Raw genomic sequence first — 11702 nt, forward strand, 5'->3', positions numbered from 1 at the left:
ATCGTGTTTCTGTGCTGCTGTCGGTGAGCCGCCACTTTTTTACAATCTTTTTTTTTTCAGTCTTTGCTTAAACCTCAATGACTTCCAGCAGTCTGATAATAAACTGATATGAAAAACGACGCAGATGATAATCTACGTGTGTGTGTGTGTGTGTCGGGAGCTGAGCTTTAGCTTCCTCATCTCTCTCCTGAAGTGTTGAACTCGGCCGTTTCAGCGGTGAATCCTGAAGGGGTCGCGGTCGCCCTGTGGCGTCAGAGGCAGGGGAAGTGCAGCGGGGCGGAGGAGTAGATGGGGTATCCCAGAGGGGGGTCTGCCGCCTGCACCGTCAGGTTTCGCAGCATGAAGGGGTGCGCCTGGATGCTGTAGCGCTCCTCGTCGTCGTTAGTGGCGTACAGCAGCTCCCAGGACAGGTTGGCCCACTGGCCCCGCACGCCCTCCCCGTTCAGACGGCCCACCTGGACCAGCTGCTCCTGCAGGGACAGGACCCGGCCGGTGTAGGTACCCTGGGAACAGAGACGGCGGCGGGTTACTCTCATCCGAGAACGACGGGGAGGTCCGGGCGGGCGGACGGACGTTACCATGGTCAGGTCGTGTCCCAGAGAGAAGAGGAAGGGCTTCTCCTGCAGGACACTGTCGTGCCAGCCCTTCTCAGACACCAGGCCGATGTACCAGTCCCGCTCGTACTCCTCCAGGGTGCTGAACAGCTCCTCGGGGCTCTCCATCGGCCCCAGGCTCGCTTGATCGAACAGCAGCTTGAAACTGAACCTGCGGGGAGACGACAGCGTGACGGGAAACTCTCAGGAGAAACCACCAGGTATTGTTCATGATTTTTTTTTTACCTGAATGCCTGAAGTGTGAGCTGGTAAAGCTCTTTGCTGGAGGACAGCCAGTCGAGTCCGTCTGTCCAGGGAACGTCTCCACAGTAGAGCCTGTAGACGTAGCTGGGGCTGGTGAAGGCCGACTCCGCCCCCAGCGAGACGAGGCAGGACAGGGCGACCTGCACGTGGAGCTCCTTCAGGACGTCGTCCTCCTTCAGGGCTTTCGTCATGTCCTCCGACGTCTCGCTCTGCACGGCGGGCCCGAAGCGGCCCAGGCTGAACCGGAACCACTCCTCTGGGAACAGAGGCCGGAGAGCCAGCAGGCGGGACGGCAGCAGGGGGGCCGTCCTCCACACGGCCGGCAGGTTGAAGACCTCCGACTGCGGGCAGCTGAAGTTCAGAGGGGGCAGCGAGCCGGGGCTGTCCCTGAACACCTCGGCGTTCCGGCCTTTGTCCACGGCCGGCATGCCGATGCCCAGGCCCAGCGGCTGCAGCGGCTGCAGGGCCGACAGCGCCATGTTCTCGAAGAGGCTGTCCATCTCCACGGAGCCCGGCAGCGAGGCGCCCGTCTGCAGCGCCGTGTGTCCGGACTGCGCCTCCGCCGTCACTAACGCCACCGTCCGTCTGGCCGGCTGGGGCCCGAACAGGTCGTCCTCGTCCGACCAGTCCCCGAAGGACGTCAGGCTGGAGCTGTCCTGCCTGAACCGGAGCGAGGACACGTTGGACTCCACCACCACGGCCTCGGGCGGCGGGTTGCACGCCGTCTGCGGGAGCTGCGACGACTGAGACTTCGCGCCTCCGACGCCCGAGCCTTCGTCGCTGCTCCACAGGAAGCCTTTGTGCTTCTGCACGCAGCAGCGCAGCAGCAGCCAGATCAGGGCCTTCATGAAGTCGTCCTGGAGCTTCCTCAGGTTGTCGTGGGAGTCGATGATGCCGGAGAGCACGTTCCTGGCGTCGGAGTAGACCCGCACGGCCAGCGCAGCGCAGGGGGTGAGCGCGTTGCCCCAGTGCAGGTTGAGGCCCTGCGTGAAGCCGAGGCGCTCGGGCCGCTCGAAGGCGGCCTCGAACACCTCGTCCACCCGGCGCGCCTCCACCGTGTGGCACGACGTCTCCTGCAGCTCCAGACCCTGAGGGGAAGCACGCCGCAGCCCGTCACCACGCTGAAGAGCCGCTCGCCGGCTCCTCGCGGACACGGAACAATGGATTACCTTGATGTTGACCGTGCAGTAGCCGTAGCCTCTCTCCAGGATCATTATCCAAACCATGCGGTCCTGAAAGCGGCCCAGAAAATGCGAGCCCGGGGCTAAACATCCTGCGAAGGGAGAGAAACTCATGTCATCCGTGCACTTATCACATGGGGAGGTGCAATGAATCCATTAATGGAAAGAAAAAGAGAAGTCTACTCCTTGTGACACACGTCCGGGACTCTTGGTTATGCAGCCCTTTCATTTTGCATCAGCTGAGCGTCCTGTTGCTGACTGTGCGGATAGCGTGGCCACGGCGTGAGCGGCTGTGGAGCCGCGTACGATGACAATCCTACAGGAAGGTCACGGCCTTGTTTTCACTGGCTGACTGCACAGAGATCTAAATATTGAGTCCCTCCTCCTCCTTTGCCTTCCATTAGCCCTCAACAACGCGGGCCTTCTTTCATTTTGAAGTGACGAACAAAGCGGAGGGAGACCGCGTTTCAGGTCGACTCGAGCTTCAAGGATAATGTCGTGTCCCGTAACGACGTCGCAGGATAGTCCCAGCCGCTACCTCGTGATGTGAAGTGACACAACGGGCGGATTCCTTTCCTGCTCGCCGTCCCGTCCCCCCCCCCCCGTCGTGAGCAAGGCAGTAGAACGCACGACCGAGTGCCACCGTTTGACTGTGAGCGTCAACCTAACAAGCCGCTGGTCTGATTTATACATTATGTGTGATTACATCACTTCATTTTTTATTCAGCTTCGAATCATTAATCCAGAAATAACGAGTCTCCACTCGCATGTTTTTTTTCCTCCCTGATGGAGCGCAGAATTAAATCTGAGCAGCAGCTCGGATTAGCATCCAAGTATTACAGTTAATGTTGTGGAAACATTTGGATGTAATGAATACAGAAGTGAGCTTCTCTTTTTTTTTCTTTTATCTGTTTGTTTTACTGGGGTCACTTCACAGGAAGCTGAGCTGGAATCACGTAACCTGCTGTTAGTCAAGGAAGTGCCGCTCACAGCTGAGGCTGCGTCTCTCTTTGTATTTAACCACAGGAGGCGACGCTTCAGCGCCCTTTGACCTGCAGACAGTTTCCACTTGACCCATGAAGAAAGTTCAGTGGTTGGAATTAGAGCTGGAGTCAAAACAGTGTTGTTGCATAAATTAAATCTTCTGTGGATCTCGGGCGAGCTTTGCTCGCTGGTGTGTGGGCGAGAAGCGAATCTGAGGGAAACTTATCCTGTTGTTATTACAGCTGAATGCAAATGAAATTAGATGGAATTTTAAATAATCTGCAGAGCTTCAGACGTTACTGGAACCCCGAAGAATGAAGACATGACAGAAGAGAGGACTGACCCAGCGATCCTCTGGCGAAGGCCGTCCTCAGAGCCGAGGCCAGGCTGCCGCTCATCTGCTGGTAGAAGATGGAGTCTGGGCAGGGGCAGGCGGTGCCGACGGGGCCGGGCCAGCTCCGCTGCGGCCGCGGGAACCCCACCAGGAAGATGGGCAGGGTGAAGAGGGGCAGCAGAGGGGCCGAAAGCAGAGCGGAGAGCGTGACCACGGCCAGCAGCAGCGGGCACAGCGAGGCGTTCAGGGCCAGCAGGGTCCCGGCGGACTGACGCCGCTGCTTCTTCTCCGTCCACGACGTGACCAACACGGTGAGGGAGAACTTCAGCTTGGCCATGAACTGGGTCAGTCTGTCCAGCAGGAGGCCGACCTGGAACACACAGAGCAGCCGTCTCATGAACTGCACTACACTCTTGTTTTGAGAAAGGTTCTATAGAAATGACAGAAGCACCAGGAGGAGCTGCACTCCGGTCCCCAGGCCGTCCCAGCCCGGCAGCTCGTAGCTCCCAGCTGCCAGTCGCACCAGGATCACCAGCACCATCTGGAGCAGCGCGTCCTCCGAGCTCTGCCACACCTGCACGGCAAACACAAAGCAGCCACTCCGCTGAGCATGACAGCCGCAAAAATTAAGCAGAGAGCACTTAGAGGCTGATTTGAATACATTTTGGAGAAGATATGTCAAGAGGATTTGTTTTTCAATGTCAAACTTTTCAGGGTTTTTCTTTTTTTTTGAACAAACATCTGTAGTTTGCAAAGGCAATACTGAGAATTCATCCCAACAAGTGGCGCTATTAGAATAAACATTTTCAACACAGCGTGTTAATGCTGTAGTGCAGCAGGCTGAGTGAGAGCAGGCGTACCACTCTGAAGGCTCGTGTGAAGCCCACGCTGAGGGAAACCGTGTGGAGCGGCTCCAGAGACTTGTCCATAGACAGGAAAGCGATCATTGCAAATGGAGACACTGTGAAGTGAAACGCACCGAGCACGAGCGGGTCAGACTCTGCATCATTCACAGCACGACTTCCAGCTCAAAGGAAGGCATAGTTGTGTATTGCTCACCAAGATAAAGAAGAACTCTTCTGATTGCAGCAGAAATGTACAATCCTTTGTTTCTTTGCTGGAAAGTCTGGACGCTGGACATGCCTTTGGGGTACAGGGGATTGAGGAACACACCTCCAAAAACATAGGCCCCCTGAACCTCCCTCAGAGCCCAGCAGAGGCCAAAGAGTACAAGCAGGAGGTAGCTGACAGGAGCCTGAGGTCCTAAAACCAAACTCTGGGACTGAGCTGAACCCAGGAAGTGATGCAGCAGCCCCGCCTCCACCATCGCCACCAGTAACAGGCTCAAATATAGCAGCAGCTCCCTGCAGCCCAGACTCCAGCCGAAAGAGCTGAGAGGAGGAGGTGGTGACCCGCCTCTGCGCAGCCCCCGCTCCCTGAAGGCGGCCCTGGATCCTCCGCAGAGCGAGCCAACCTGGCTGAGGTCCAGGCTGAGCAGAAAGCCCGTCGAGATGGAGAAGAGGACCACGCCCAGCGTGGACGGGATGAAGTAATTACACACGGCGACGCCGGCAGACACGCCAAACATCAGCAGCAGCCTGTGGGACGGCACACAAACAGGAAAAAAAAATCAGGACTGATGATACACAGGCTGATGTCACACTTGTCAGTTTAATGCAGCTGAGAAAAGCTGACGAGAGGAGCGTTCGCACTGAAGATACGCTGCATACCAGCAGACTGAAATGTGCTCTGTTTACATTTTTCACATAAAAAATATGAAGCAAAAAGACTCAACATGACAAGATTAATAAGATACAGCACTGAATAAAGTCCCAAAAAAACCCAAATGTATTCATAATGTTAATTATAAACAGAAATAAATGGTGGTTCCTTAACTTTAAACATAAAACATGTAAATATCAGCGTGAAGCTGCTCATCATGTTTGAACTTGTACCTGAGGTTACTCGACATGGGCGAACCTCCCAAGCCGAACACGAGAGCCTGCTCCATGCCCCAGAGGAGCAGCGCGTCCAGGGGGGGCAGGATCCCCAAGGCCCACAGCAGAGGTAGGAAGAGGAACAGCACATGCAGGACCTGGCTGGCTAAATGGAGCTCAGGGACCGGGTCGGAGAACCTGCACCGCAACAGGACGGAAACGTCATCACTGCTGTAAAAACACTTTTAGTTTCCATTCACACAGACTAATCCTGTGTGACGGCTCACCGTTCTGCTAAGTCCACAGCGATGAAAATGAAGATGTAGAGGGGCCGGGTGAGCGGGGTGATCTCGTAAGTGTCCTGTGCCTGGAAAGTGGCCGTCTCTGTGGCGGTGTTGACAATGAGGGAGTACTCAGCGATGCACACTGTCACCCAGCTCAGGACGAAGACCACCAGGGACACTCCGATGCTTCCGTAGAGAGCAGTCAGCCGGTCGAGGAACACATACCACGTCCCGAAGCCACAGAGCACTCCGGCCAGCACCGTGTGCAGCAGCACGTTCAGCCCAAACCGCTTCCCGGGGGCGATGAACCGGACCGTCTCAGCACTGACGCAGTGGGTGAATTCCACCTCCTCCTCATCAACCAGGACGTTGGGAGCGCCAAGTCTCTCCACGGCGCCGTTCCTGCGGGCAGCGTACAGCGCCAGGGCCTGCACGCCGGCCGCCGCCCCGAACATCAGCATGCCGGAGAGCACGGCGGCGTGGAGCTCCTGGAGGAGCTGCAGCTGGCACAGCAGGGTGCCAACGCCCCCAAACAGCCATGGCGTCAAGAACAGGACGGCCTGATTGACGTACACATACGGCGGTGCACAGTAGCCCAACTTGAAGCGTGGACCCCCCAACACTGTTTGAGGGAAGCGCTTCCAGAAGAACTCCTGCTTGTATTCATTAAGAAGGGGCACATCTGGCCCCATTCTGACCATTCCCGACGGGGTGGCAGGTCATCTCCACGCAGCCCGAGGGTTTCCATTCATCGTCCCTGACACAGCGAGGCGCTCTGCCCTGATGCACACATACAGAAAGAATTCATATGAAAAAATAAAAATACACCTTAAACATTATAATTAACATAAGAGCAGCGCCAGTCAATGTATAACATGTATGGTGAAGACATGTATTTTAGAATACTCTCACAATAATCTATTTGTACTTTTGAAATCCATAAAACTTGAACTGAAGTACGAACAAAAGTAAAGGTTTTACATTCTAAAAAATTGCTAGTGTTTTATGCTTCTTCTGTTTGATTGTGTCTGGGATGCTCATGTTCAAAAAATACAAATGTCATAAACGTTTACTAAATATTTCAGTTTTATTTATTTTTAATGTTAAAAAGTAGTAAGACCACAGTCATAAAACTGTCAATATTCACCCTAAACATGAGTCTATGAATGGTGTGTGATGCAGCATGCAGGACATTTAAAGATGAGCCGTAACAATCCAAACAGTAGTTTTAATTCTACACTAAACTACAAACACGACACAAAGTAGTGTTTAATGGGTCAAATGTCAAACGGGTCAAAGGTTTACAGATGTGTTAAACTAGTATAACTCAGATGGTCAGAATGATGACCATGAAGGGTTTATCCAGTCAAATGCAAATGAAGCTTGGTCACACTGTGAGGATTATCTGTTTACTTGTTTTGAATCAGTTAGAAGAAAAAATATAACCTCAAATGTATAACCTTAAAAGACCTAAGACATGTTGCGTGAGTGTCCAAAAAGTAGGTTTAATGAAGGTATTGGACCTTCACACACAGCAGCAACTCGAGAAACACACTGAGCAGCCCAATGGCTGAGAAAGACCAGATGGACTTACTAATACTATAAAATATAATAATCCTGACCTAAATCCAAATGATACCCTTTGAAAGGAGCTGGAATCAACAAGTTTGCAATAGCAGGAACCCAAACCAGTGACAAAATGCAAGAAATTACTTGTAGGAAATATTCTGTGATTCCTGATGAATGATCTGCAATTCAACAATAAAGAATATCAACTATTATGTTCAGGCTGCGCTATTTTTCTCATCAGGGACATAAAAGCGACAACTTTTATCCCTGTGTTATTCAGTAAGTATGCATATTTTATTAATTTTCTTATTTATACAGCACAGAAAGTCTTACAGGTGGGTCTGAAAAGCAAAATAAGCATGTTTACAGGTGTTTATTTACACTGGGACGGGTCGGACTGTTCTCACTGAAACATTATGGGACCAATGGAAGTTGTATGAACAGAACCAGTCTGGTTTATAGGTGGCACCTCTTAACGTGGATGCGCTAACCTGTTTGGGATAGTAGACGTATTTAACTCTTCATTCCGTGAATGTAACCGAGTAATTATTTAGAAGTGAATTGTTTCGAGCTCATCGTTTTCAGCATTTTCACCTTCGTTAGCTTTATTATTGTTAGCTACCAGTCTGACAACCCGTTAGCTTGATATTACTCACAGGTAAACAACAGCGTGTTGGCAACCGTGCGTGGAGAACTCACCGTCTGCGGCAGAGTAGCTAGATGTAGAGGCTCGTTGTGCGGTGCTGGGCGGTGTACGTTTGTCAATATTATTATTAAATGGGCGGAAAACAGCGGTATTAATGTTAGCTGCTAGCTAACGGCAAGAAAACCAGGCAACATCGGCATGAGACTCAGTTAGCCTGTAGCCAATCAGCGTGGAGAAGGGACAGGCGGGAGCCCTCTGATTGGTCCGTGTTCCGTATTCCCCGCCTTTGATACAACTTAACCACGCCCACTCAGAAACCAAACAGTTGATGGAAAATGGGGATAAAATCCTCTTTTATAGAGTCCTTGGAGTAATAACTGTAATACTTATCAAACATAATAAAAAAAGAGGCTCTGTCACCTTCAAACACATCAAATGCTCTGTCTTTAAAAGACAACAAACATCAACTTGTTTATCACTGTATAATATTACTATAATTACACCAAACAGACTCCATGGGTTTGTTTATCTTCTTTATCTTGAATCAGTTTTAACTTGACCACTCATCACTATCTTTAAATCCTAAATCCAATGCGCTTAGTTGAGCCCCCAAACTGACAAAGGATTAGGAATATTAATATTACCTTGTAAGTCCTTGTCATCATGTTGTTGACACAAAAAGAGCAATTTTGAAAAAAAAAAAAAATCATATAATGAAAGTGGTTGTGTTCAAGTGTCTGCCTCCCGTAAATGCTGATTTTACCTCAAAAGCAGGAGGGCAGAATGAAGGCTCATGCAGTAATGGCTGAAATGGCCACAGTATCAACACAAAGAGAGATGAAAATCTGGGGCAAAGCAGATTAAATTGTTGTTATTTATTGGGGCTGGGGGGATAAGAGAGGGCACAAGGTTGTGCTTCCTTGGCATCTTGAAAAAGCAATTTCTGCTCGGTGTCGGACACTATTAAATCATAACAGAAAGGCAACATGCATTTCACTCTGTAATCCTCCTATAGCAGCACTTTTTTTAAAACATTGCTGTTTTTGTCACAGCAGGCTGGTGAAGAATATCAACCTGAATTAACACTTAAGTCATTCAAAAAGACACACAATGCAAATCTCATGAAACACAAAAGGGTGATACTAAATTGCCCCCGAGGCAGGCCATCTGACACAGCCCTGAAAATTGATTTCAGTTAAATTTACAAGAAAATTGGGTATTTGTCTGTTGTTTGCTTGTTCCGTTAACTTGTTTTTGCCATTTCAACCGAGCAATCTGCTTTGAGTGATTGAAATAATGTGATGAATGACACACAAGTTCAATAATGCGATAAATGACACACAAGTTGAGAAATGAAAAGCAGTTAAGATTTAATGCTTCTGTGAGACGCGCTCTCACCCAAAATGTCTACACAAAATAAAAGCATTTTCCTTTTCAGTCTAATTGTCACTCTCACTTCATTCACTCTTCATTCTGCAGGAAACAAATTACAGGAAAATGACAAGCGACAGCAACAACTCAATGACAGATTTCAAGAGAAGCAATATGGCAAGATAGAGGATGTATTTGTGGGGAAAAAATGAACTTGGGACATAATATGCACCTTTTGAAAACAAAGTCATTTATATTTTGTTGATGACTTGCAGTTGGCTTTCATCAGCAGCTAAACAGTTCATTTCTCCAACGGCAATTTCACCTCGAGTGATGATGTTGATGAAATTGTGGCCTGTATCAAAGCGCTCCTCAAGTTAACACAAGCTGGTGCATGTGTGAAGCACGTGCGGCGTGATGCTGTTCATCCACGGCGCACGATGCTTCGATTAGGCAGCGCACAACGTGCAATATGTTAACTTCTGCATCAGACATCAATCAACGTCGCCACCCCTGTAACTCCCCCTCCTGACACTGGAACCTGAGTAGATCGCAGTGAAAACATGGTCCATTCAGCAATTATTCACAGAGTCTTGGACTAATGGCGCTCTGAATGCACAGACACAGCAAATGTAGGGAGTTAGTGGACCGGCAGTAATAGCCCCATACAGAGCATGTGTTTTCCTATGAGTGTGTGTGTGTGATGGGGGAGAGGGGCATCATCTATAACTGATTCACAACAAGCACAAACATGTCTAATTATGAATCCAAATTATAACAGCAGAGACCAACTCTCCATCCCCCCCTCTGTCTCCCTCTCTCTGTGTCTGTCCTCCTCCCGCCCGACTCGGGCTCCATATCAGGCAGATGAAAACATAACCTGTCACATTCCATCCCATTAAACCGGCAACAAACCATGTGGTCCACTCACATGGAGGGGCGAGGAGAGGAGCAGAGATAGACAGAGCCAGCAGTGCATCTGGGTTCACTCTGAAGTGATAAATTATTCACCATTTTTATGCTAATGTCATTTTAATGTTAAAAATACGGACAGATATGCAGATATGAGACATACTGTGTGAAGTGCTGTGTCGGCTATGAGCTTACACCACGCAGGACAGAATTGAAAACAGTTATATTTATAACATCCATACTGCACATACTGTACGCAAATGTGAAATGTGTAATTATCCCCTGCAATACCTAATGCATTAGAGTACTCACGCTGAGCCCTCAAATCTCGGCTGTTTTTTTTATTTATTTATTTTTCCTCTCAATGTGAATCCATCAGCTGCCATTTGATGTCAGGCAGAGCAAGGTAATGACAGTGCACTCACTTGCGCAGTCATTAGCCCCGCTTAATGCTGGGAATTAACACAAATTAAGTGAAGTTAAGTACATGCATTAGAGGAGCTTGTTTGGGCAGAGCTTTTCACTTTTTGCTGTGCGGAGTTGGCTTGTGCCTCAGATGTTCACCAAAGGCAGGAGGAGGGGGGGAAAAAACTGAGGTGCACAAAACCCCCTTCTAGTGATCACCTGCAGGCCTGGAGGGAAACTCAGTGAGGGCTGACTGGCAGCGGTAATGGAGCTCTAAGGACACCTAGTGGTCATGTCAGCAGCACCGCTGCAGAGACTTGAACTTGGTGGTGAAAAATACTCTTTTTCTCTAAGGCTGGCATAGCTTCCCTGAACCCAGATTTTGATGTCTTGTGACACATGTGAGTAAAAACTGCTGTTTTAAATGATTGTGTACTTGTCACAAAGTCTTGTGATGCAGCATTTGCATGTTCCACCTCAGCATGTGTGGGTCTCCTTCTCTGAGTTGCCTGTAGATGTGAGTGTGGTTGAGATGAACTGTGATTTTCAGTATAAAGGGACATTCTGATGCCAAGACATTCAAAATGAATTGAACTATCGGGTCCGATGCGTCACTCGAGCCACATCCTCCATATCCGGCCTGCTGATTTTGTTTACTTGATCACAACTAAAAAACCAGCCCAACAGGAAGCGTGGCGGGATTACACTGAGCAGAACTCGCATCATAAATATCAAGTGCAGTAGGTTCATTACAACACACCAGATTTTCCCGCTGGGGGACCAAACTGCAGTGGGCTTTTCGAAAAGAGGCTAACATGATGAAACTGACAATCTCTGAAATCCATTTGGACCTTATTCAAGATTACATCTTTATCTGAGTGACTGCAGATTATTGTCCGCAGAGAGGTGTGCTAAAGCTGGATTATCCACTTGTTGGGGATGCGTTTGACCCAATGGACGGGGCATGCCAGCCTCACACGCCCTTACATCTGTGGGTGTTTTTTTTTTCCCCCCTCTACTTGTTTGGGGCAAAGGATAGCATCGCAGCTGAAATGACACCAAAACCGCTCATCCTCAGATTACGGCGGACAGCGATCTGTATATGTGAGGAGAAAATGAAGTCACAGTCATTCTGAAAGCAGCTTGGATGAATTACATGCTGCATTCAAGCACCTTCATTCAAGTAATCAAAGGCAGTTCGACGATAATTCAAACATTTTAT

The 11702-nt window shown here is 49.5% G+C and overlaps 1 protein-coding gene across 2 annotated transcripts; it reads right to left on the reverse strand.

The window, feature by feature from the left end:
- Positions 1-22: 22 nt before the first annotated feature.
- On the reverse strand, positions 23-7989 carry pcnx4 (pecanex 4). 2 transcript variants are annotated; one of them, XM_030117667.1, is made up of 11 exons: positions 7846-7989; positions 5581-6357; positions 5312-5491; positions 4416-4954; positions 4217-4317; positions 3808-3930; positions 3366-3726; positions 2027-2130; positions 840-1945; positions 579-765; positions 252-503 (listed from the first exon to the last, which is right to left on the reverse strand). In XM_030117667.1, exons 2-11 carry the CDS (start codon positions 6276-6278, stop codon positions 252-254), a joined length of 3651 nt encoding a protein of 1216 aa, XP_029973527.1. In that variant the 5' UTR covers positions 6279-6357; positions 7846-7989. The 2 variants fall into 2 exon arrangements, with proteins under 2 accessions (XP_029973528.1, XP_029973527.1); XM_030117668.1 differs by lacking the exon at positions 7846-7989 and having other exon boundaries at positions 23-503; positions 5581-6278.
- Between the last annotated feature and the right edge of the window lie 3713 nt (positions 7990-11702).

Source organism: Salarias fasciatus, chromosome 19 (assembly GCF_902148845.1).
Source record: "Salarias fasciatus chromosome 19, fSalaFa1.1, whole genome shotgun sequence".
Taxonomy (NCBI): domain Eukaryota; kingdom Metazoa; phylum Chordata; class Actinopteri; order Blenniiformes; family Blenniidae; genus Salarias; species Salarias fasciatus.

Coding starts and splice junctions, on each gene's coding strand:
- pcnx4 (XM_030117668.1), bottom strand. CDS start 6,278: ATGGTCAGAATGGGGCCAGATGTGCCCCTTCTTAATGAATACAAGCAG. Junction 3,931..4,216: donor TCACACGAGCCTTCAGAGTG/GTACGCCTGCTC, acceptor TTTGCCGTGCAG/GTGTGGCAGAGCTCGGAGGA. Junction 2,131..3,365: donor CTTCGCCAGAGGATCGCTGG/GTCAGTCCTCTC, acceptor CTCCCTTCGCAG/GATGTTTAGCCCCGGGCTCG.